General features: G+C 41.7%; 1 protein-coding gene across 2 annotated transcripts in view; it reads right to left on the bottom strand.

The window, feature by feature from the left end:
* The window catches only part of TRIQK (triple QxxK/R motif containing), an 88890-nt gene that overhangs the window by 25064 nt on the left and 36361 nt on the right, over positions 1 to 27465 (bottom strand). For both annotated transcript variants that reach the window (XM_054017975.1, XM_054017977.1), the window contains exon 4: positions 4507 to 4592. In XM_054017975.1, the coding sequence (XP_053873950.1) occupies positions 4507 to 4592 (86 nt within the window). The remainder of the gene's footprint in view (positions 1 to 4506; positions 4593 to 27465) is intronic.

Below are 27465 nucleotides of genomic sequence, written 5' to 3'. Positions count from 1 at the left end.
TCGTGCGGGTCGCTCGTTGGCATAGGCTTAGCGCAGGAGGCGCACTGCTTGAAGCCGGGAGCGTTGGGCATGAGCCCGGGCCCGCGGCCGGGGGAAAAAGGGGGAGACGACCCCCTTAACCCCCTGAACTACAATAACAACTATAACAACTTTAAAACTATTTAACTATAAACACTAGAACTACAACTATAACTATAACTTTGAATGACTAAGTAAGCTAGGGAGAGTGGAGGACAGCTATGCCGCGCTCCACAGTTCCAACGACCGTCAGGGGCGGTAAGAAGGAACTGAGGGGGCGCCGGGTCGGCTGGGGTATATATTCAGCGCCATGAAGGCGCCACTCTAGGGGGCTCCACAGCCGACCCGCCGGTGTTGCTAGGGTAAAAATCTTCCGACGATCGTGCACGCGGCGCGCGCACACCTAATGGAATGGATATGAGCAAGCACTCGAAGAAGAAGTGTTATTTACTCCTTCATATAACACAAGAACCAGGGGTCACCAATGAAATTAATAGGCAGTAGGTTTAAAATGAACAAAAGGAAGTACTTCTTCACAAAACACAGTCAACCTGTGAAACTCGTTGCCAAGGGGATATTGTGAAGGCCAAAACTGGGTTCAAAAAAAGAATTACGTAAGTTCATGGAGGATAGGTCCATCAGTGGTTATTAGCCAAGATGGTCAGGAATGCAAACTCATGCTCTGGGTGTCCCTACCCTCTGACTGCCAAAAGCTAGGAGTTTATTACAGGGGATGGATCACTTGATGATTACCTGTTCCGTTCATTCCCTCTGAAGCACCTGGCACTGGCCGCTGTCAGAAGACAGGATACTGGGCTAGATGGATTACTGGTCAGACCTAGTATGGCTGTTCTAATGTTCTTATGATCTCAATGCTGTGTACTGTGCCATACACTGAATATGCCCATTCCACTCCTCACTGAACATTCTTGTTTCCCTCCTAGTCTCAGCACTATGGGGCCATATTTTGAAAGAGGGACAGAAATAGTGGTGGGGGCAGGAGGGGATATTTGCAGGGGGAGAGCTGAAATGCTCCGCAAATCCCTCACTGCATGCTCTGATCGCCCTTCTCTCCTCCCCACACTCTCCTGCACTACTCTGACCTCCCTCTTTCCCTACTAGCAGCAACAACCAGTGAAGGGGGAGCTTTGAGCCCCTTCCCCACTGCTGGAGGCAGCATGGAGAAATAGGGAAGTTCTGGGTTCTTACCCTGATTAGGGGACAGTGGAGGGAAGGGAAGCCTCTGAGCAACCTCCATCTCCCTTCCCTGTTCAAGTCTAGCACTGTTGCCCAACTTACCCTCCCCCCATGATTCTACTCTGTCAGCACTTCTGAGCAGCCAGAGAGCAAAGGTCCCTTTGAGGATGAGCCTTTATTCACTGAGGGATCACAGAAAAACTACATTTTTTGGAAATCCAGTGCAGCATCAAAACTCTAGTCACTGAACTGGGTTTTAAAAAAAACACAGTATTTGGATGATCCTTTACACTAATAAGAGTCATTGTCTAAAGGTGTCCTGCACAACTCTAAGCTGGCAAAGGGCCAGAGCACCACCCTGCATCCTTCCAGTCTCCATATCCCCTGCACTGCTCCCATGCCCCCACATTTGCCTTCACTGTTCTGACCCCCTATAGCCTCTGGCTCTGCACCAAAAAAAATATGAGAAGCTGTAAATGTTACGAGCTGTTGATGTTGGGGGGTGGGGAGGCTGTGTATCAGGAACCCTTGATCAAACAACTCAGCATCTTGCTTTCCTTTTGATCCCACTTAGTTCCATTCTGTGGAAGCAGATGAAGATTATGAATCATGAATACATTACCCTAACCACTTACATTCTTTCATCTTCTCTTTATTTAATACCCATTTCCTTGATAATATTTTTAAAGTAAAATCAGAGTCTGAATGTGAATTTTAGAGCACATCTCATTCAAATATTACTCTTCAACTAGAAATTTTGGTTCCAGGGCAAAACTTTCCTGCAGAATGCAGTCAGAGATCAAGGACACACACATAACACATTCTCTAAAAGCTGCTAATGGTAGGGCTCAAATTCACATTGCCTGGGTGCAGCTCAGGTTCAGTCACCCCAGCATGCAACCCAGTTACTGTGACAACAGGCCGCCTACCACCTTCTGGCTTCAACCGAGCCCTAGCCTTGCTGCAGACGTGCATTTTACTCTTGGGTACATCAGTTTGGCATGCACTGAACTGTAGTTACAACCTTTATTCTTAATAATTTTTTCAATGTGGCTTCCCCAGAGGGGCAGTGGGTCCCATACATTAGCTAAAATAAATCCTCAGTGACTGAGATCAGTTTGAGGAGAACCAGAGCCAGAGTTTGAACCCCAGGTGCAAAAATAGTTAGATAAACCAGGTGATTTTTTTGGGTGGGGGAGCCTCTTACTCAAATGACCACAAACTTAGACCACTAACACTACCCCCAGCACCCTCCTAAGACACAGCAAATTTAAAGACAATCTAACTAAGCATGCAGATTTTGAGAACTTACAATAGTCATCCCTTAAACAGCAACACTCAACCTTAACTTTAGCAGAGGGAGAAACATGTTGCTACATAAAATTCTCTCTTATTTTCCTCAGCCACTAACATTTGTACTTAAGATTCCGAAGAAGTGGGCTGTAGTCCACGAAAGCTTATGCTCTAATAAATTTGTTAGTCTCTAAGGTGCCACAAGTACTCCTGTTCTTCTTTTTGCGGATACAGACTAACACGGCTGCTACTCTGAAACTTAAGATTCTCTGTATCTTTATTCTTCTCAGTTTTGTGTACTTTTCAAGTAAGAATTATGCAATACAAGAAAAAAGTGAGTGATATAGTTTCTGAGAACACGGGTACACAATATTCTCGCTTGCAAAAGATATTTAGCAAAATCTCCAAAAACACTAACTGAGAGGGATTTAAAAAAAAATTAAATAGGAGCTGAATATACAATAAAAATGACCTGGTGGAACATCACTTTTAAAAGGTCACATCACAGAATTTAAAAAATAAGAATAAAATGCAATAAGGCTATGTCTACACTACAGCCTATGTTAGCAAAACGTATGTCGCTCAGGGGTGTGAATATTCCACCCCCTGAGCGACATAAATTACACCGACATAAGCGTTTGTGTGCACAGCACTACGTCGGTGGGAGAAACTCTCCCGATGACATCGCTTATACCGCTCGCGGAGCTGGGTTTTTTTTTCATGCGAATGGGAGAGGTCTTTCCCATAGGCGTAGAGTGTCTCCACCAGATGTGATGCAGTAACGCAGCTGTATTGGTACAGTTGCACTGCTGCAGCGCTGTATGTATAGATATACCCTAAGAAGAAAGGAAAAAACACAGAACTCCAAAGGTTAGTAATCTATCTTTTAAACAAAAAGGGCAATCTACTTTTTCTCATTAAAAACTGACACACAGCACTAACTGAGGAGATTATGTTGTGAAAACATACTGCATCGCACGGCAGTGCTTGATCGAGATCAGCAATCAGGAGCAAAAGGAAAGTACGGTTTCATGATTATAATAGCAAATTCTGGATGACAACCAAATACATCATCTGGCAGCTCAACAGCTGTTACAGCTTGGTAGTAATACCTTGGCATTTGCTATAAACTATAACTTGAAAAAATTGATTTCTCATCTGCCAGAAACAAGAATATGTTCTCCTTTTAACATTTCTGAGTTTCTTTCAATAGAATAGTTAGATTTTCAAGCCATTTTTATTCTGCATGTTTCTCATCATGGCTGCCAAGTTAATTTCATATTATTTTATTTTGATTAAAAAATAAATTTGGGGGATAAATATTGGATGCAACTTAAATAAACGACATGCTTAGCCAAATTCCATCATAATATCACGGCAAATAGTACAGAATAGTTGTCCTTCATGTTATTATTTATTGCCTTGACCATTTAGTCATAATTATACTTCTGACTCACTTGAAAACAGGAAGTTTCCAAGCAGTTTGAAGTTCAGGAACCTTCTTGCTGTTTTGTTGGTAGTGAAGGAAATCATTTTTCATGTTGGAGTCAAAGTGGATGGATGTAGCCACATAATATATTATACTTATTAATGATGAGACTATACCAGTATTTGTTTTTAAACAGCTCCTGGATATAACATACTAGAAGAAGGCAGGAATTCATGGATATTTTGCATAACTATATAAAACCATTAAAGCATTTTTATTTATAGAGTACCTGTCTAAAAAATCCTGTTTTAAAATATATAATATTTCACTGGCACTGTTAAATAAAAGTATGCTTCTTATCAAGAATGTGGAACATTTAAAGTCCATTAGAGTTTCAGTTATTCCAGTTATTTGAAGGTTCAAAACAATCCCTCATAAATATTTTAGATTCTGGCATTCCACTTAAGTCTTGAAGTGTCAAACAATATCTCTCAAAAATCAATATTCACACAGTACATCTATGGGGAAAAGAAACTCAACATGGTGTAAGCTATCAAATAGATATCTACATTTATGCCCAGTGCAGTTTTCTTGGCCTCTGCTTTTAATCTTGTTGCTCTTAACACTGGCCTGCTTTTCTTGTAATCTTGTTTTCCTAAGGTAGAAAAAGAGTTAATGTAAATGATCCACTGAAGATAAGATACAACTACAATAATTTTAGCTTCAGTGGCAGATCTAAAATTTTTAAGAATTCAGTGATAGAAAGAAAGAGTTGTGCCACAAGAACGGGACCAACAGCAGGGTCAACAATAGCCTTTAAAACAAACAACAAGAACCAGAAAACCAAAACAGTAGTTAACAAATCAACCTAGAGCCTGATAGCCCAGTGAGCTACAAAATGCAAATTATGATACGCCTCCAATGGTATGTTATTTACTAAAATGGCAACTGCAACGTTCAGTAGCCATCAGACAGCATGTATGTAGAAAACATCATCCTTCTGCAGGAGTCCCCCCCTTCCATAAGTGTATTCAGCATCTATTCATATCCAGTGGAGAGATCCCCTTTGTGGCATACAGGGCATGCTCCCCTTGTATAAGCTCTCCTGCCCTGAACAGCCCCACCTTAGGGATTAAATATTGTGAAGACCGTCTGTACTCGGGCAAAAGTCATGGATAAAGGATGTGAATAATTATGATGCATTTGATGCCAAAAGGAAAGGCATAGCACTAGAACGTATTGTCAGAGGAAAGCTAAGAGAGTCTCTTAGAGGAAGGAAGGGAAAGAGAATTAGGGAATGAAAATTTGTATCCTAAACTCCAACAAATTCATCCAGTCAATGCATCGTAAATATTTTCCACCATTAGAGTACAGGGCCACTGGAGCTTTATATTGCAGGAGCTGCTGACCTCCTAAGATAAGAGGGCACAACAGAGCAGAAGAACAGTCATTTTCTAAAGCAATCAGAGAAACAACCCAAAGGATACCTCATGAGAAGAGAGGAAACAGAACCAGCAGGGGTGTCTACCCTCAAAGTATTATAATAGCACTGTTTGCTATGCAATGGTTAAGAAGCTGTCAGAATTTCCATTATAAATTGCAGGAATTTATAACTCATAAAAATTCACTCCAGGGTGAAATTTGGCACAGAACTATCCCAGCTTGGAATATTTTTGAGCCAATTTTCAATAAAGTGATGCAGCTGTTCCAAGTTACTTGTGAACAAACTATAGAAATTTATCCATTTGGGATTTTTTAAAAACTAAAAATATCTTCAGCTTAAAAAAAAAAAAGATAATTGAAAAGTGCTAGCTCCAGTTTCAGCTCTCATGACTCAAATTCTGTCTTGCCTTCCATGGTAAACAAAGCAGAACAACCAACAGAATGACTTACATCCAAATATCTGCTCTTCCAGTGATGCAACAGAATTAGATAATGAGAGCTATGCAGCTTTGAAAGAGCATAGGGAACCAGAAGCTACTGACATCAACAACTGAATATTGAATACCCCACTTACTGATATCCCCTTCTGAAGGGTAAACTGCAAAGATGACCGACATTGGAGTAAATATTTCATATGGGGTATGTATCCTCTTTGATTAAAGTTCATTTGTTAGGATCAAATCTACTACTACAAAGAGAAAGTCTATTATTACTTGTAGCAAGGTGGCCATTTACTCCACGCCCCCTTGTGGCCAGGGGTTTCTTTTCAGACACGCTTCCCTTTTGCCCCCTCTTGCAGGCCACTTAAGAACTACACACAGGCTTTCACATGAATACCACCACCATCTGCTTGGGGATGGTTTAATAACAAAAACAATCCTCAGGGTCCCAGAATAAAGTCCATCACCACGTAACAGCCCATACTTATCTCTGGTATCTTCTCTCACAGCCAGAGCTCTTCTTCTATCCCAATCTGTTCTCACAGCTCAACTCTTCTTGGCTGGAGCTCAGTCTTCTGGCACTGGCCTCTAGGCCCCCAAACTTCTAAGGTCCAAACTCAGCCCAGGTTTTCCCATAGGAGCCTCCTGCTCCGTTGGTCTCAGGGCATTTCCTGCAAGAGCCCTTCATATTCCCTCCCATCTCTCTATGCTTTCTTGTGCTTTCCCAAACCACTGCAGCCTATGGCTGTTCTTTATAGGAAAATCACCCTGATCTTTCCCAGGTTTGGCTCATTCTGTATCAGGAGCATCAGCCCACCAGCCCTTAAGGTTTATGCCACCCTGTTACATTAAAACAACAAGGAGTCCGGTGGCACCTTAAAGACTAACAGATTTATTTGGGCATAAGCTTTCGTGGGTAAAACCCACTTCTTCAGATGCATGGAGTGAAAATTACAGATGCAGGCATTATTATACTGACATATGAAGAGAAGCTTTCAGGGCTACCCCCAATACCTGTTACATTACTCTTTCCATCAATTTCAAGCATTCTGGTACTACTTATTCCAGTAATGTGGTTACTGCTGAGTCTGGATTGCAGTTACATAGAGAATGCTTCCAGATTTATATTAAAATTGATATGAACAACTAAAATCACCTATATAACAAATATTGTAATGACTCTACAGCAGTTAATTCTCCAAAATGACGTACCTGTCATTTAATTTACCACTCCTTGCTAAATATGACAGCCAAAAGACATACTGGTGAAGAGTCTTGAGTCCACCAAGTGCAAAAGTTTTTAAAGGGCATCTCTTCAGTTTTTTGCAATGAAAACTAGATCATACAATTGTACTAAAAAAACTTTCTATAGTTTGTTCACAAGTAACTTGGAACAGCTGCATCACTTAAATATCTAAATATCTGAACTTTCTAAAGCCCTAGGAAGGTCATCTGCACTAAAGGACTGTAAAGAACTATGAAATGCAAAGTCCCTGGCACATAAAACTGATAATTATCACCTGTAACACATTGCATAGATAAATAACGTAGGTTCCTTAGGTTCTTTGGGCCTACAAATTCAACAGGTTGGAATATGCATTTGCACACTTCTAATTCCTTCCTGTTTCATCATGGTCATACTGCAAGCTTTGTCTGTACATGTCTCAGTCATCATTAGTCTAAGCCAGTGGTTCCCAAACTGGGGTTCGCGAACCCCTGGGGGTTCGCAGAATGTTACAGGGGGTTTGCAAGAAAAAATTAATGGCGGCCAGAGGACCCCAGCATTGGAGGCAGTAGGTGGGACCTGGTTGCAGGGCAAACAACCAGAGCCCCAGGGAGAGCAGGGCCGTGCAGTTGGGGCTGGCAGCCCAAGCCCTGCCCCAGTCAGCGGGGGAGTCGGCAGCCCGAGCTCCAGGGAAAGCGGGGCCAGGCAGTTGGGGCCGGCAGCCCGAGCCCTGCCCCTGTCAGCGGGGCAGCCGGCAGCCCGAACCCCAGAGCTTCAGCGGAGCTGGCAGCCCTGAGCCCCAGGGAGAGCGAGGCCGGGCAGTTGGGGCCAGCAGCCTGAGCCCCAGCGGTCAGCGGGACCTGCAGCACAAACTCAGTGGAGCTCAGTTGACCGGGGCGGTCAATGGGGTCCAGCAGCAGGAGCCCCAGGGAGTGTGGATCCGGCAGCCCAGTTCCTGGCACGGGGCCAGGAGCCTGAGCCCTGTGGCGGGCAGGATGGCAGCTGAAACCCCCAGACCTGCAGGTGGCAGCTCGGACTCCTGTCCTTGTCAGACAGGGGAAGTTGGCATGGAGGGCAGAGTGAGCAGGAGCAGTGCTGTACGTGGGGGGTGGTCCAAGCTAATTTGTCCCTCGCAGGACACCCTCCTAGAGAGAAACCTCATGGCGGAAGAAAAGCTGTTTGGGAGCCAAACCAGCTGGAAGCACGTTGTAGCCAGTGTAGCAGTGTTAAGGTGCCTCTGTAATTGTCATTCTCTCTGGAGAGCTGTTTTGCTTCAGTGAGACTTGAGTGAATCTTCTCATTTTCTAGTTTGTTGGTTGTTAGCAGTCTCTCTGGGTTGTTTTTATTAGAACTTTTGTACACAAGTTCAATGGATAAGTGGCTGAAAAAGGAAAGTGTAAAGACGCAAGAATCAGCTAGTGTTTCCTCAAGTCCACACTGTGGAACATCTACGTCTAATGATCATGATGGTCCTGGAAAGTCACTTACAAAGAAAAGAAAATAAGATGATGATTATATAAAATATGGCTTTACATACATATTGGTGATCAAGAATATCCAAAACCACCGTGTGTGATTTGTGGTGATGTTCTAGCAAACAGCAGCCTCAAACCTCTACTTTGGCGCCTTAGAAACTAGGCATCCTGCACAACTCGACAAGCCTGTTGATTTTTTTAAGCGAAAATTAGCTGAGAGGAAAAGTGACATTACCAGTTTTATATCCAAAGCAAGTACTGATAATGAAAATGCACTTGAAGCATCATACCGCGTGAGCTACCAAGTAGCAAAAGCATCAGGAGCCCATACCATAGCAGAGAGCTTGATTGGTCCATATATAAAAGACGTAGTTCATTGCATGCTTGGAGAAAAGCCTGCAAAAAGGATTGACATGGTACCTTTGTCCAATAATACGTTGTTACGAAGAATTAATGACATGTCAAATAACGTAGAGACCATAATTGTACAGAGAGTGAAAAATAGTCCATATTATGCTATACAGTTGGATGAATCAAGTGATGTAGCTAATCTAGCTATTTTGCTACTGTTTGTACGTTATGTGAATGAAGGTCTGGTTGAAGAAGACTTGTTGTTTTCCCGACCATTGGAAGAACATACAACTGGAGAAGATATCTTCAATCTGATTAATGCAGATTTTCAAGAAAAGGAAATCGATTGGTCTCGTTGCCTAGGCATCTGCACTGATGGGGCCACATCAATGACGGGGAAGTCTCCTGGATTTGTAGCTTGATAGTTGCATCAAAAGTCTCTTGGACTCATTGCAGCATCCATAGACAAGCCCTCACAACAAAATGCATGCCTGAGGGACTGCAGGAAGTGCTGGACAATGCAGTGAAAATGGTGAATTTCATAAAATCACGGCCAACAAATTCCAGAATATTTCACATCCTTTGTGAAGAAATGGGTAGTATACATGATTCTCTGTTGACCCATACTGAAGTTAGATGGCTCTCACAGGGCAAAATCCTGGTGCGCTTCTTTGAGCTTAGAACGGAAATCCTAGTTTTTTTCAACAGCCATCCTTTCCACCTTGCCAGCTGTATGGAAAATAATGTCTGGCTCCAGAGCCTAGCTTATTTAGCAGATATTTTCTCAAGAATTAATGGCCTAAATTTATCTCTTCAGGGTCTCAATATAACAGTTTTCAATGTGCAAGACCGAGTTGAATCCATGATAAAGAAGTTGCAGTTCTGGGAAAGTTGTTTGGAAAACAATCAAACTGAGTGTTTCAGTAATCTTCATGACTTCCTGGCAGAACATAAACTTCAGTTGGATCAGTGCACTAAAACCAACATAACTGAACACCTAAAAGGACTTTGCACAACATTCAGGGATTACTTTCCAGCTATATCAGGTGATAATGACTGGATTCACAACCCTTTTAATGATACCACTTTCTCAACACAGATATTGAACACTGAGGAAAAAGAGAAATTGATTGAGATATCCTGTGATTACGAACTGAGAAGGAGTTTCAGAAATCTGTCATAGATCAACTTTTGGCTGAGTTTAAGAAACGAGTACCCCCTTCTGGCAGAAAAAGCTGCTGCCATTTTGTTACCATTTTCAACAACATACTTATGCGAGAAAGCATTTTCCTCGTATGCACATCTGAGAACGAAATATAGAAACAAATCTGATGCCGAACCAGACCTGAGACTTTATTTTTCTCCAAAGGTTCTGGACTTCAAAGAGCTATGCAGAGCAAAGCAAGCGCATCCATCACACTGAGGAAATTTAAATTTAAAACCCTGGAAATATTCATTTTTAGAAGGAGGTTCATGAGATTTCACAATTTAGAGAAAGGGGTTCACGGGCTGTTAAAGTTTGGGAACCACTGGTCTAAGCTGTTTCTTCTTCCCAGCAAGTGACAGTCAAAGCCGGTTAAGATGGACTCATCAGACAAACCTCCATTTATCTCTTACCCAATGTCTATTTGACAGACACTAAGTTCCTGAGGGAGCATAGGCAGAGAAGCAGCAGAGGATGCAGCTGGAAAACTTGCAGACTAAATCTGACCTTGTGTATTGTTTAAGCAAAACCTCTTCTCTTCCATCCCTTATCCACTATCCTCTGTAGAGTGGGAGAGTCCCTGGTCCAACACAGTTACCAGAAGACCAGGATATGTTGCAGTAGTGAGCATAATAAACGGAGGAGCTTCCTGGTCAGGAAGTTCTCTAGTTTCTGCTTTTAAGGCATGGCTCTTTCTCTCTCTGTCTTCTAACTGCATGTTGTCAAAGTAAGTGCATCCCTCTCCTTAAAGAAGTGGTAATGGAAAGAAAAGAGGACCAACACAGTAAAGAAAAAGACACAAATGTGACAGGAGCAGTTGGAGCAAATTTACAACGTAAGAACAGTGCATAACTAGAGAGTAAGAAATCAAAGAGCCATGTAAGAGGGAAGGTTGGAAAAGCTGTGGAAGATGTGGTAAGCATCAAGTCACAGCTGGCAACAACATCCAGCAAAAGAGGAAGAATGTAGGAGATGCCATAAAATTGGACATTTTGCAATAGCACACAGGTCACTAAGGTCTGGTCTACACTACAAGGTTAGGTTGAATTTAGCCGTGTTAGGTCGATTTTATAAGCAATGCGGCTACACAACCAACCCCGTTCCGCTGACCCAAAGGGCTCTTAAAATCGACTGCTGTACTCCTTCCCAACGAGAGGAGTAATGCTAAAATTGACCTTCCTGGGTCAAATTTGGGGTAGTGCAGATGCACTACTGTGCAATTAGACGGTATTGGCCTCCAGGAGCTATCCCAGAGTGCTCCAATGTGACCGCTCTGGACAGCACTTTCAACTCCAATGCACCAGCCAGGAACATAGGAAAAGCCCCGGGAACTTTTGAATTTCATTTCTTGTTTGGTCAGCGTGGCGAGCTCAGCAGGACAGGTGACCATGCAGTCCCAGAATCGCAAACGAGTTCCAGCATGGAGCGAACAGGAGACATTGGATCTGATTGCTGTATGGGGAGAAGAATCTGTGCAGGCAGAACTCCAAACCAGCAGGAGAAATGCTGATATATATGCCCAAATCACACAGGGCATGGTGGAGAAAGGCTACACCAGGGACACACAGCAATGCTGCGTGAAAGTTAAGGAGCTCAGGCAAGCCTACCACAAGACAAGGGAGGCAAACGGTCACTCTGGGTCAGAGCCCCATACATGCCACTTCTATGATCAGCTGCATGCCATTCTAGGGAGGAACCCTACCAGTACCCCACCACTGTCTGTGGACACCTGCAAGGGGGACTTTTCACGCAACACAGAGCAGGATTTTGTGGATGAGGAAGCGGAGGAGGAGGGGAATGCGCAGCAGGCAAGCGGAGAATCCATCCTCCCCGGTAGCCAGGACCTTTTCATCACTCAGGAGCCAATAACCTCCCAGGGCGAATTGTTCCCGGACCCTGAAGGCAGGGAAGGTAGCTCTGGTGAGTGCACATTTGTAACTACGCTACAGGGGTTAAAAGCAATTGTGTTTAATTTTTGATTTGCCCGGAAGAATTGGGATGCATTCGTGGCCAGTACAGCTACTGGAAAAGTCTGTTAACGTGTCTGGGAATGGAGAAGGAATCCTCTAGGGACATCTCCATGATGCTCTCCTGGAGATACTCTGAAAGGCTTTGCAGAAGGTTTCGGGAAGGGCTGCCTTATTTTGTCCTCCAAGGTAGGACACTTTATCACGCCAAGCCAGTAGCAAGTGGTCTGGAATCATTGCAGCACAAAGCATGGCAGCGAATGGTCCTGGGTTTTGGTCGCATTCATGCAACATTCGGTCTTTATCTTTCTGGTCAGCCTCAGGAGAGTGGTGATATTCACGGTCACCTGGTTGAAATAGGGGAATTTTTGTAAGGGAACAGTAAAAGGACCCTGTTCATGCTGGGCTGTTTGCGCTTGGCTAAAAGGGACCATCCAGGAGAATAGCTACGCAGTGGGGGGAGGGGTGTGCTGCACATCCACCCCAAAACCGCAGCCTCTCCTTTTAAATGGCAAACCCAACCGGAATTGCTTGCTATGGGAAAGGAGGGTGCTGCAGTTTGAAACCATTCCCAGATGTTATGAAGGCTGAAGAAGCCAACCGTTCGTACCCTTTGGCTTACCATGGCTGCCTGGAAACTGAATTCTGTTGCCCAGCCGTGTGTGATGTGTCACCAAACCGGCAGGCGCTCAATATAAAAAGCAAAATGCGACCTTGTACCTAAAACACATATGCTGTCTGCTGTGAATTGCTTGATTCACTGTGAAAGAGTCTTCCTTTTGTTTTCAGAAATGTATCTTAAATTGTCCTCTCCCTTTTTATCCCCCCTGCAGGTGCAAATGTTTCTATGCTCCCCGTATCAACTCCGTCCCTGAGATTATCGCAGATAAGAAGGCGAAAAAACCGCACTCGCGATGACATGTTTTCAGAGCTCATGCAGTCCTCCCGCACTGATAGGGCACAGCTGAATGCATGGAGTTCAGAGGCAGAGGTGGCAGAGGCCAGGGACACATACAGTGAGCATGATCAGAACATGCAGGAGGAGATGCTGAGGCTAATGGGGGAGCAAACGGACGTGATCAGGCATCTGGTGGAGCTGAAGAAAAGGCAACTAGAGCACAAATCCCCGCTGCATCCATTGTATAACCGCCTGCCCTCCTCGCCAAGTTCCATATCCTCCTCACCCAGATGCCCAAGAACGCGGGGGGGGGGGTGGGAGGCTCCGGGCACCCAGCCACTCCACTCCAGAGGATGGCCCAAGCAACAGAAGGCTGTCATTCAAACAGCTTTGATTTGTAGTGTGGCTACAATAAGCAATGTGGCTTTGTCATTCCCTCCTCCTGCACCCCACCCAGGCTACCTTGTCAGTGACCTCACTTTTTTTTTTTTTATAGATAAAAGAATGAATGGAGTCAAAACAATGGGGGCTTTATTTACTTTGCCAGCTGTGGTCAAAGGGGGAAGGGGGATTGGCTTACAGGGAAGTAAGGGGGCGGTTTTGCGTCAACAAAGGGGGCGGTTTTGCGTCAAGGACAAACACACAACTGTCACACCATAGCTGGTCAGTCATGAAACTGTTTTTCAAAGCGTCTCTGATGCGCAGCGCGTCTAGCTGTGCTCTTCTAATCGCCCTGGTGTCTGGCTGTTCAAAATTGGCTGCCAGGCGATTTGCCTCAACCTCCCACCCCGACGTAAACGTCTCCCCCTTACTCTCACAGATATTATGGAGCACACAGCAAGCAGCAATAACATTGGGAATACTGGTTGTGCTGAGGTCTAACCTACTCAGCAAACAGAACCAGCAGGCTTTTACACATCCAAAGGCACATTCTATCACCATTTTGCACTTGCTCAGCCTGTAGTTGAACTGCTCCTTACTACTGTCCAGGCTGCCTGTGAATGGCTTCATGAGCCATGGGAGCAGGGGGTAGGCTGGGTCCCCAAGGATAACTATTGGAATTTCAACATCCCCAACGGTAATTTTCTGGTCTGGGAAGAAAGTCCCTTTTTGCAGCTTTTCGAACAGCCCAGAGTTCCTAAAGATGCGAGTGTCATGCACCTTTCCCAACCATCCCATGTTGATGTCAGTGAAACGTTCCTTGTGATCCACCAGTGCTTGCGGCACCATTGAGAAGTACCCCTTGTGGTTTATGTACTGTTTGGCAAGGTGGTCCAGTGCCAAGATAGGGATGTGCGTTCCGTCTATCGCCCCACCACAGTTAGGGAATCCCATTGCAGCAAAGCCATCCACTATGACCTGCACATTTCCCAGAGTCACTTGTTAGCAGAAGGTTATTGATTGCCTTGTCTACTTGGATCACAGCAGCATCCACGGTAGATTTGCCCACTCTGAATTGATTCCCGACTGACCGGTAGCTGTCAGGCATTGCAAGCTTCCACAGGGCTATCGCCACTCGCTTCTCAACTGTCAGGGCAGCTCTCATCTTGGTATTCCTGCCCTTCAGGGCGGGGGAAAGCAACTCACAAAGTTCCATGAAAGTGGCCTTATGCATGCGAAAGTTTTGCATCCACTGGGAATCATTCCATACCTGCAATGCTTTGTGATCCCACCAGTCTGTGCTTGTTTGCCAGGCCCAGAATCAGCATTCCACTGTATGAACCTGCCCCAATGCTGCCATGATATCCCAATTGCCACATCCAGTGCTTTCAGGAATGTCTGTGTCCATGTCCTGCTCACAATTGTCCTCGTGCTGGCAGCTCCTAACCAGGCTCTGCACATACTGTAGGATAATGCACGAGGTGTTTACAATGCTCACAACAGCAGTGCGCAGCTGAGCAGGCTCCATGCTTGCCGTGCTATGGCATCTGCACGGATAACCCAGGAAAAAAGGCGTGAAACGATTGTTTGCCGTTGCTTTCAAAGAAGGAGGAGCAAAGGGAGACTGACAACATGTACCGCCAAACAACCGGAACAATGTTTTTGCCCCATCATGCATTGGGAACTTAATCCAGAATTCCAATGAGCAGCAGGGACTGTGGGATAGCTACCCACAGTGCACCACTCTGTGAGTCGATGCTAGCCACGGTATTGAAGACGCACTACTGTGCTTAGTGGAGACATACATGATCAACTGTATAAAATTGCTTTCTAAGATCGACTTCTATAAAATCGACCTAATTTCATAGTGTAGACATACCCTAAGAGTAATGGAAACAATCCAAGAGGGAGTGTTATTGTAGGATGACAATTAATCCATATTTCTAGGGACTATATTCTCAATAGAATTTACTACACCTTGGTATACAAGTATAAATGTGAAACATTGAAACCTTAAATTTAACATTGATACTGGGGCAGCAGTTGCTGCCGAAAAGAGATCAGTCCTGGGATGGAGATCTGCAAAGACCAAATAAGATTCTACATGGAGCTAGTAACACTACCTTGGATGTTTGTGAATAGTTCTGTGGGAAACTGGAGAAAAGATGGAAAGTTCTTCAACAAATATACGTAATACAGGGACTAAAAATTAGCAATATAAGGACTACAACTAATAGAAAAACTGGACTGCAATAATAGAAAAAAGCAAACCATACAGGAGATGTATCCACACATCTTCACTGAGTCAGGGAGCTATCAGGGGAGTACAAAATAAAATTGGTGCCATCAGCAACTACCTTTTGTTCTCAAAGTCTCATGCCATATCCCTATACCCTTGCTGGGCAAAGTCAAAGAATAATTAAAGAGAATGTACGACTTGGGAGTTATTCCCAGAAAAGAGAACCTTACACAATTTAACAAAAGAGTGTGTGCAGAGAAAGATATATGCTTCCTGCAGCTGACCAGACATTAGCTCTAGCAGTTGCCTGGACCTGTGAATGGCTCACTGTCTATCCATTTGGCTTGGATTTTAACACAGAAACAGACCACAAGGCTCTTAGTGGCATTATTGGGTGCAAAACCACTGGATGACTTACCTAGGATTCAAAGAGTTCAGATATGGCTAATGTAACTTTCCTTCGACACTAAACACATATCTGAGACAGCACTCATAGCAGCAGACACTCCACCTAGAGCCCCAATTACGCAGCCATCAACAGATAAAGTAAAGGTTTTTAGTGAAGATACCAGAGTCTACATTCTGGCAGCAATTTCAGCATCTGCCAGCCAACTTCAGCAATTAGAGATGAACAACTAAAGGACAAGACTTGCCAGAAACTTACTCAACTCTGCCAAAGAGGGAGAGTTGAAGGAGTCAACTTCCAACAGATTTATTGCCACATTGGCAGGACCAAAATGACCTTCACATGGCCTACTTCTGAAAGGACAGCAAATTTTTATCACTATGATACCTCAGAAAGAGATGCTCTCCAAAATACATAAGGGACACTAAGATGTAAACAAGTATGGGGCATGAGCACAGCAATCTATACGGTGGCCCAGACTGAACAGGCAAATTCAGACCTTAATATAGGGCTGCGAAGTACACCTCTACCCCGATATAACGCTGTCCTCGGGAGCCAAAAAAATCTTACCGCGTTATAGGTGAAACCACGTTATATCGAACTTGCTTTGATCCACCAGAGTGCACCGTTCCGCCCCCCCCCTCCCCCGGGAGTGCTGCTTTACCACGTTATATCAGTATTCGCGTTATATCGGGGTAGAGATGTATGTATCAAGGAAAAAAAAAACTATCACTAGAACCATTACCCACTATAAAGCTACCTGACAGACCTTGGCAGAGGGTAGCAACACATTTGTTTTTTCTGGTAAGGACATATATTATTGTAGTCAATTTCTTCTCCAGTTACACTGACTTGGCTATACTCACACAAAACTCACAAGTCATCCAGAAACTAAAATTAATATTTGCAAGACCTGTGGTTCCTGAAGTCTTCATATGTGGCAATAGGACTCAATTTACCACTGAAACATTCCTAGTATTAACACAGGATTTTGATTTTGAACATATTAGAAGTCCATGTTACCCTCAGAAGAGGGAGATGGAGAGAACAGTGCAAATTTTAAAAGATTTCTGCAAAAATCACTGAACACATATAAAGCACTGCTGGCATATCAGTGAACACCGCTTGTACCTGGACTATCTCCCGCAGCACTTCTGATGGGAAGATGACTAGGGACACATTTACCTGTAGCACTAATACATCTTAAACCTAAGTGACCTTACCTAAAGGAATTTCAAAAAAACGGGATGTTGAAATAAAAATTTGGCAACCAACCTCCCCCCTCCCCCCCAAAAAAAAATGGTTACTCACCTTCTCGTAACTGTTGTACTTTGAGATGTATTGTTCACGTCCATTCCAATCAGATATGTGCATGCACGGCAGCTGGAAGATTTTTCCCCTAGCAATATCCGTCGTGTCAGTCGGGGCGCCCTCTGGAGTGGTGCCATCATGGCACTCAATATAGGACCCTACCGACCCGCCACTCCCTCAGTTCCTTCTTGCCGGCTACTCTGACAGAGGGGTAGGTGGGTGGGTATTGGAATGGATATGAACAACACATCTTGAAAACAACAGTTAAGAGAAGGTGAGTAACAATTTTTTCTTCTTCTTTCTTCTCCTTTGTTCGTTCACCAGCTATAATAGCCACTTTTATTTAGTGTGCATCACCATAAATTCTGCTTTAAGAATTTTGATGGGCAGAAGCTGAGACCTGTGCTAGTATTTGCAAATTTAGACATGGGTAAAGCCAAGGGCAGTTTGCCATTTCTGCCATGAAACAGTTTCACAGTGAAAAATGCCAACGTTCCTCCCCCAGAAAAAAATGTTAGGATTTCACATAACACACAACAGGTGCTTGTTTCTCCTCTCACATAAACAGTATTAAAAATATACTGATTTCATGGGAATTAGTGTGATTTATATCACTATTAGTGAGTGGGAATAAGGCCCCGTACATCTTTTTATTTAATAACGTTAATAACAGATTAGAGATGATCTGACCCAGAATTTTTTTTTTTTTTTCAAATTTAGTGTTTCCATGCAACAACAACACGGTTAGTACAAAACCTAAATTAAACACTAAAGATGAACTGGACAAGTTCAGTGAGTTCTGGAGGCCACTTTTCTTTAGGCATCAGGAATATTTTGTCACTAAATCACTATTTTGCTGGCACGAATGCCACCATATTTTTGTAGTCATCCCAACCATTGTATTGTGTTGTGACTGAGAGTGTATTGCACTGAGAACAAGTTGACTACACACAAGAGTGTGGTTGTTTGAGGAGCCTGCTATTTAAAATATAACTTGGTCAAACTCTACAAATTAGCTTCATTTAAGGGAGAGGGAAGGGACACCAATATTTACTGTTTCAAATAAGCCAATGTTTTAACAATAGTTTATTAAATACCAGGATTGAATAACAGATTGAAGAGTATCTAACTGCTTTTCAATTCATCAGGATTAAACAGAAACAGGGCTGCATCTTTGCCCTTTGTTGATACTACTGTCCAAGCTTATTATCATATGAATACCTGGTTATTGTTTTATACTGTTCGTGTTTCAGAAGCTCCCTTTCTTTTTCCTCAGTAGACTTTACAATATCCACCCTCATTATCATCATGTGGCAGTGCTGCTCTTCGCCTGCATTTGCTTCTTTAAAAATTAATGCACTATTTTCTGAATGCTGTACTGCATAAGCTGCTTATGAGTACATTATGCTATCAAGCCAGCGCATGCAGAAAAGCTTCCCAAACTGTAATTCTTTCAATGAAAATACAGCTGGTTCTGCTTCAAAGGCACTTCTTTTCACCTGCAAATGGACTTGCTCCTACACTTATTCCTCAATTCATTGTCTTTTATTTGTGTCTGCAAATCTTTAATTGCCTTTAATTAGAAAAAAGTAAATTCAGAGCTTTAATCTTGCAAATACATTCAATCATAATTCTGTCTGGGATGAATACCAAGTTCTATTCACTGACTGATCTTTATAACAAAAGGTATATAAATTCATTGTCCGTTTATATAGACCACACCAATTAAGCCACAATAGAAAACCAAACAGATAAGAGTCAAAATATTTGAAATGAGAAATGTGCAATCTAAATTTAATTACTCAGATGAATTATTTGAAGATGAGTTATTTACAGCATGCCAAAAAACTGACGGATAGTAAAAGTTGCTAATCAACATTACAGATTTAAATCCCTTTCAGTGCTTTCAGTCCAATTTGTAACCGCAAACAAACCGATGTCCTGAATCTTTTTGTGTTGGTATTACAATCATAATCAAAACTGTAATAACGTTTATTCCACGTTGTAGTGATCCATTTCAGATGTTAAAATTAGTTAAGTTACACTGTAACAAAAGTGCAAATATTAGTCATTTAAGTACCACAAGTAACAGCAATCTATGCTTTACCACATACATCAGGTTTAAAAAGTACAGGTGGCCAATTAAAAACACTAACAAAACTAGGGCTAACTGTGGTAACCCTTACACTGAAAACACTTACTCATATAACTAAGTCAGTTGAACTCAATGGAACCAATAGTGCAAAGTCTCACCAATGTAATTAGGGTTTCCACAGTCTGGTTCCAAATGGATATATTCCATCCCACCCTTACCCCTGCTCCATCTCAAGGGAGAGGTGAGGGGAGGCAACAGGGAGGAGAATGTTTGATTTGACTGGCAGGAGAAAGACAATCCCTGAGGTCCTGAAAAAGAAGGGCGAGAGCTCAGTTCCCCTACTATTCCCCTGGCCCAGAATGTTCATGAAGATTGAGCAAGGTGCAGTGGCAAGGGAGGAAGACAGTTTTCCCCCACCTTTGCTGACTGGCTGGTGGGGGAAGAGGGAAATGCTGACTGACCAGCATGTCCCCCTTCACTCTAATGGGAAGTCGGCCCACCCACGTGTGCAGCCATGCTACTTTATTTGCTGCCCTGCCCTCTCTATCCTATAAGTAAGGCACTGTTTGAACTATCAGAGGGGTAGCAAGTGCCACAGGACTCTCTGTTGCTGTTTGAACTATGTCTCCAAGATGCTGTGGGTCTGACCGGTCACCAGTTTTGTGGATCAGAAAAGTATTTTTCCCTTGAGGCTAGATCGGCAAGATGTCTAATTGGTTTTTTCATCTTCCAGGCAGCACGCTGGAGAATGCCCTGCTGGCAGCCCCTCCTGCTGTATAACAGTGAGGCTTCTCCTTGGGTGTGTCTGCTGATCTTAACTTCTAGTAATGTGTGGAGAAGAGGTGTCTCTCAGGCAAGTAGGTACTAAGCCATTTACCATTTATTCAATAAGTAATAGAATTCCCAATCTAATGCCAATCTGGTATCATATCTACATTTTAAACAATGCACAGAGGAAATGCCAAGGTACAACACATATTATTACTAATCTAAACAGAAGATCTAACTAGGAATAACAATTTATTAGAATATTAATGGAATCTAAGAGAGACAAAATCCCAGGGAAAATTAAGGGCCCAATCCCAGCTGCCATGAACGTTAAATGTACAAAACCCCTAATAACTTCGATAGGAGTAGGATTTGGCCTTAAAGCATTTAGCACTGCTTTTGGCCCTCTCAAACTACCCTACTAACATCTTCAGTGATCTCTCACCTCCTCTCCCCGAAAAGCAGAAGAGAGATATGTTTTAATACAATTACAAAACAAGATTGCTGTGATTAGAGATGTTTTTGGAGTCTTAGGCTAACAGAAACATTTTGATACGTATTAAACACACTCATGAGAGACTGTATGTGCTCAAAAAAAGCATGAAACCCCCCCACAGCCTCTCTCTTTTTTATTCAGGTTTAATGGAAGCTCAAATCACTGACCATTTTTCAATCGCAAGAGACGGAACAGCTTGACACTAATAATACATTTGCAAAGGACACATCATCATTTAACACAACATTAAGTGCTCAGGGACAACTTTTTTACAGTAGACACAACGTGCTAGGAGCTCAGAGTTGACATATCATTACATTTAATGCTACAAAGATAATCCAACCAGTCGTTCATGAAAGGTAAATTAATTTTAGAGCTACTACATTTCAGCTTTAAGTCAACAAGAAAGATGCATTAAAGTGAATAAAAGTTTCTTTTGTACTATCTGCAAGATTTTTTTGGTCTAAATATAAGGCTTCCTCAAGTATACAGTACCAAAATCTTCCCATTCAACTATTTCAGCCCTCTCCTGATTCCAGCTCAGAACTCTTGTGACACATTTTAAATACAATTTTAAAGCTGGAAATAAAAACACCTGCAAACAGCCTACCCTTTGCAGAACTTGTAAAGAGCTTCAGTATTTCACAAAAAGGAACACATGTTTAAAATCTCTGCATTCGGACTCATACTATAATAGATAATAAAAAGATGTTTCCACTATTTAATTTTTTTCCTGCACTCATTTATTTTAAGCAACATTTTTAACAAGTCCATACAAGCAATTTACAAAGGAATTTTAGAAAATGGAATACAAATAATTTAAAAACAAATACTAAACAATGAGACTACTATATAAAATAAACTAAATCAAAAGTCATGTGATTTTCATTATATTTCCAACACCTATAGAATATGCAGGATGAATTGTATAAAGTTTAAATAAATTATACATAAAACAACGCTCACACAAATGTTGATCTTTATTAGGCACTGTGTTCAAAGAATATGATTTTCCATATAATCGTATATTTCAAAGTTTCTCTCTTAACACAAGTTTAATGGTTACAATAGTTTTTGGTTTGTCAATACTAGGAAGATAGCAGTTATGTATTAGTAGGAGTTTCCTGAACATGCACAACTGAAATTCTTCAGTTAACCTTTCCAGTGATCATTTTAACATTTTATATTAAAATGAACAATAATGACAATGTTAAGGCTTTTAAAAATAAATTAATATAATTAATTTGAACCAGGCCACATTGTGAGTGTATTGCCTCTCCCCCTGGCCCAGTTATAAATTGCTAGGGAAAACTACAAGCATTTCTACAGCCATGTAAACAAGCAGGTTTCATAGTAAGTTCTAGAATTGTGGACAAAGCAAAACAAAATCACTACTGTTTAGGAGCCAGTGTAAAGTACTGACAATTATCATAATTTACAAGCCACAGTTATGCTAAATAATTGGTCAAACTGTTGGGGGGACAAAAGAAACTATAGTAACTAGTTTCTTCACATTAAGTATTGTGAGATCATTATGCTATACAGAGGCAGTGCATTACTGAGAAGGAGGGGTAGATGTACAGGCCAAAAGGGAGACCTGGAGCTTTTGCAAGACAGAACTGGTCTGATTCTAACTTTGCTTACACCAATTTTAGTAACTCTGATGACTTCAAACAGAGTGACATGATTTAGTCTAGAGTAAGTGAAAACAGAATCAAGCTCAAAGCCTCTGAGGCAAGATGGACACAGTATGCTAGGCAACTGTTTTACAACTGTACAAGTGTATGGAATGCTCTCCACAGCACAGAGACAAACTTTTTTACTGTGCTCTATTTGAGGATAAATGTACAGTTTATTTCAAATTATAGCCGAAAGCCGAGCAAGAGGGGCTCTGGGAATGTTCTACATATAAGCTCTACAGTCAAGTAGACAGAGACAGAGTATTACTATTATGATCATCTAGTTGTATTACAGTAGCACCTTGAGGACACAACTGAAATTAGGGCGAGGCTTTGTGCAAACACATAACAACAGATAGGCCCTGTCCTGAGCTTACTATGAAGGAGCTGTCTGTAACATTTTATGAATAGTATGTGTTTAATCTGTCCATTTGTTATGCTGTTGGCTAAGTGACTACCAAGGGTTAATTCCAGAAGCAGCTGATCTGAAAGTAGGCAGGAAGGCTAACACATCTGATACCCGCAGTTGCCACTACATAAAAAACAATGCAGAGAACCAACTGCTTTGAAGTAGGTTGTAAATTTGGTTTAATTTTGATTGTTGGGTTTAACATGCAAGTGCCAGGGGTGCCGGAAAGTGGGGGCGGGAGGAGAGGTAGAGGGGAAGGGTGGTGTGAGGGCTTGGGGAAAAGGGGTGGTGCGAGGGCAGAGACTTGGAAGGACAAAGCAGTGTGTGTGGGGACCACGGTGTCCCCCCTCCCCCACTATTAGGAAGTTTCCACCACCCCTGGCAAGAGCTGGGTGGTGGTGGTGGCCTGTGATATACAGGAGGTCAGACTAGATGATCTGCTGGTCTATTCTGGCCTTAAACTGTGATAATATGAAGTCTATCCCTGTTCTCCCAATGGATCATATAAACTGGTTTCTCCAAATTTAAGAGACCCAGAGCAAAGAAAGAACTTTGGGACTGACAGAAGGCCCCCTGAAACACAAGGGGAAAGGAAAACAGAGATTGCAGAGAAGCAGATTGAAACCCAGTCCCATAAGTGGAGATATCTGGAGAAGGTAGGCCTACCTAAGCTTACATAAAATAGATGTTTATAAACTGTTCATTGTGTTAAAACCCTTTCTCTCATTATGCTGTGTTCCTATCGTTGAGCCTGCTGAGGAACCACAGTAGGTACAGTGGACTGGGTTGCAGGATACAGCACAAGAGCAGGAGACTCATGGGAAAGAGAGGTGAAGGCCTGGGGCCTGTCACCTGAGGGAGGGGTGCACTCTGAGATACAAGAGCAGGGTCAAAAGTGCAGATAGCCCTAGTAGTGGCACAGTCTAAATAGACAAGACAGACAGAGAGTGGGAGAGGAAACAAAGACAGAAAAAGGAATTGCCCAAGTTCACACAACAGGCCAATGGCAGAGCTGGAAATAGCACCAGAATGTCTTAACTACTAATCCAGTGCCTCACCCAGCAGATCATGCTGCTTCTCAATTTAGGATGAGGCTCTACATTCTTAAATGCTGTCTGCCTACATGTTATGACTCCTCAGTAAAAGTAATCACGTTATTCTGGACCAGCTGCACATTATAGGACCATCCCAAGATCCTTTATATAGTGTCAGTGCAATTTGTTAATTCTGTCCAAGTAAGATGTTTCCAGTAATATTGTCAGCATTTGCAATTTTCACATCAATGAAGCATATTACAAAGGATGCTCTGTCAGATCTATATATCACTGTCACTTCAGGTGTCAATGCAGACACTCTAAGCAGAAGTATATGTTAGATGATACTGTGAAAGTGATTATGCAAGATGGAAAATTTACATCAAAACAAGTTCTTGGAGACCCATTCACCAACAGTGTAGAAATCAGATGGTTTTAATGGAATTAACAGGGACAGGAAAATCTCTTTTACACGTCACCATTATCTCTTGGGATCCTAAAATTACTTGTGAGGAATAATCTTCCCAAGTCACTCATAATTTTAGCACTCCAAAGAAATACAGTTCTTCAGTTCACTTGTAATTTAAACTCCTTTCCTTCAACATAAACACCACCTGACAGGTCTTAACTAAAAGTGAATGACAGCAATAGTAGCTTGCTTAAAAGAGTAAAGGAAATGCATATTTATGAGGACCTAGAGTTTTGGTTTATGGACCTCCTAAATTCAGGTGAAATAATGTTTTGAACACATATTGGGAGGCACAATTTTGCCTTCAAAAGCAAAACTGGGCTAAAGCTAATGATGGGATCTGTGCTTGTGTTATTAACACCTGCTACTGCATAAAGAAAGAATAAATGCGATTGGCTTTGTTAAACTTATCTATATTTTCATACATATATTCCCAGCCATACTATTCCATATTATTTTTCTTTTGGAGACTCACAGTAAGAAGGACCTCTGTGTCCATATTAAGACATGTTTGTTAAGATCAATGAAATGTCACCACTTATCCCAGGTCTAAATTAGGTGCTTTGGATAAAAACAGTGTTTCATGTGTCTGATGTGCAACTTGCAAAATATTGCCATTTAAGGACATGTAGGAAATTGTTTGGCTCCCCCTTCATACCTATAACAATGAATTAATTTGCATGCAAAATTTATTTAATCGCCTTGCTACCATACAATCATCTACCAGAATGCAGGCAATGGGTATATTTGAAACCTTTTTTGTTTTCATTATTTCTATATCCGTTTTGAGTTTGACCACTGCTGGCCCCGAAATTATCATTTTCCCTTTTTACCTCTTCTCCTTTTTTAGGATCCTGGTAACTGGTTTCAGAAAATAATCTTCTTTTAAAGCTTAATGTATTTTAAATAACTTGTACAGTTCAAGGTGTGTGCCAAGGACATTTTCCAAATAAAACTAGCATTATTATTATCATTCCTTAAACTTCCTTCCAAAGCACTTTTAGTCAGCTAAGAATGTTGCCTCTGTGAAGCAATATAATGAATCAAGACTGGGTAGTGAGGAAGCTAATTTTCCTCCTGAAAGAACATTGCAGTGAAGTGATTAGAGCAGAGGTCAGCAACGTGTCCGTACACAAGCATCCAAGGTAAAAATTTTGAGGTCCGTGGTAATTTTTCAAAAAATTTAATGACTGAATGACATAACACCCCCCTCTTCCCCATACACACACACAATGTCTGTCACTAAATATGGTATTTTTGTCAAGTGTCCGTTGCGCAACATGGTGGTACCGACTCCTGGATAAGAGTATGGAACTGGTTTATATTCCTGGGTCTTTCACTGGCTCTGCTGCATTGAAGAGAGATTGTTACTTCCTTATGTTGCCTCGGTTTTTCCATCGGTAAAATACTACCTACCAAGATGCTGGGTCGCTTAATCAATGTTTATGAAGCACTTTGAGATCCTTGGATAGAAGGTGCTACAAAAGTGCAAATTATTGATCTTAATGATTTATTTATTATTGTATAAGAGATGTTTCTCTAATGGCATATGTTAATTTATTTAAAAGGTTCATATATTGAAAATTACTTCTTTCAAACTGACTCCCCCTATTACTAGACTTTAAAATCTATTACTCATTTATTAAAAACGTATATTAAATATTTATAAACACATGCTTAGAGATTTCAGTTTTTGGAATTAAACACAGTTTCCAGTGCAGCACACACAAAAAACCTAAAGGCATCCAAAAGCCAAACAGAAGGCCAGCATTTGGCAATGCCTGTTTGATCACAAAATGCTCTACATCCTATGAAGTGCTTAATGCCTATTTCCTTGCAAGAAAAATCCCTTTACATGGTATTCTTAGATCATATATTTTAAAGGCCACAGGAAACCATCAGATCATCTAGTCTGACCTCCTGTATAACACAGACCATTATATTTCACTCAGTTGCACCTGTTTTGAACCCAATAACTTCTGTCTGACGGACACATATCTTCCAAAAAGGTATCAAGTCTTGATCTGAATATATAAAGAGATGGAGAATCCACTACTTCCCTTGGTAGGTGTTCCAATGGTTAATCATCCTCACTGTTAAAAATGGATGGGAGATCGTGTTTATAAACTAGTGGACTAGTCTCCTTTTCAACATCCCCTGCTCTGACTCATTTTCTGCCTTAAAAAATACCAAAGAGAAGAAACTAATAGCAAATCAGATGGAAATATCTATTATACGCATCACATGCAGTCTAGATTGTCTTAGCATTCTGTTACAAGGGTCATTTTCAGCTGCTTATAAATTTTTCAAATATATATATATAAATTTTGGGAGAATTGTTCTTCTCACGGTTTCACTTCAAGCATAGGACTGGGGGAAAAAAACTCTTTTTCTCCAAGAAAAATGATTGCACCTGTCTTTGAACAGTTCTAATAGCTCAGCAGAAAGAGATGGAAAATTGGAATTTGGTAGGAATGCAGTCCCAAGGATGTAGATGTGCCTTCCAAGGATCCAATAAATATTGGCTCCGATTAGGCTAAGTTTTACAGATTTATAAAAAGGACTTTGCATATGTATGCTGGATTATGTTAAATTATTAAAATTACTTATCACCTGCCCTTCCATTGGCATTTTACATTTGTGCAAAATATTAACTGAGTGGAAATTTACATAGAATAGACCATGTCTCAGGAATTGGTTGGATGTGCATGCGTAGTTAATAAAATATAGTCGAATTTCAAGTTTAAGAGAGCATGGGGCTCCAGAATACAAACCTAACTTTAGCTTCGCCCACTATGTCCTATAAAGGTGTGTATGAAAAGAGGCAGGGTTTTGAAGGAATCCTGCCATCTTACTTATGAGCTAACAAACTGCCTGTAGAATGAGGCAAGGGCTCATTGATTGCATATACTGTGCTATAGATGGTATTTCACCATTATCTAGCAAACAGTAGCATAGTTGAATTTCTTTCTCTCTTTACTTTTCTTTATAAAAATCATAGGAAATTCCTTACCAATATCTATATATATTCAAGGGACATTAAAGTTGCAAATACAAGCACTCAAAAGTCAGGAAATGAGAGTTAAAAGTTGCACAGTCTTAACTCTGCCCCTCAAGTCTGTATTATAACACAGATTTTCATTACATGATAATATTCAATTTATTGTGCCGAAGCCCCGGCCTCATTCAGTAAACACATTAGACAGGGGAGATAGCACAGTTATGTAGTGACTTGAAA

Source organism: Malaclemys terrapin, chromosome 2 (genome assembly GCF_027887155.1).
Source record: "Malaclemys terrapin pileata isolate rMalTer1 chromosome 2, rMalTer1.hap1, whole genome shotgun sequence".
Taxonomy (NCBI): domain Eukaryota; kingdom Metazoa; phylum Chordata; order Testudines; family Emydidae; genus Malaclemys; species Malaclemys terrapin.
The sequence above is the reverse complement of the archived record's forward strand: the minus strand, read 5'-3'. Positions and strand labels throughout refer to the sequence as shown.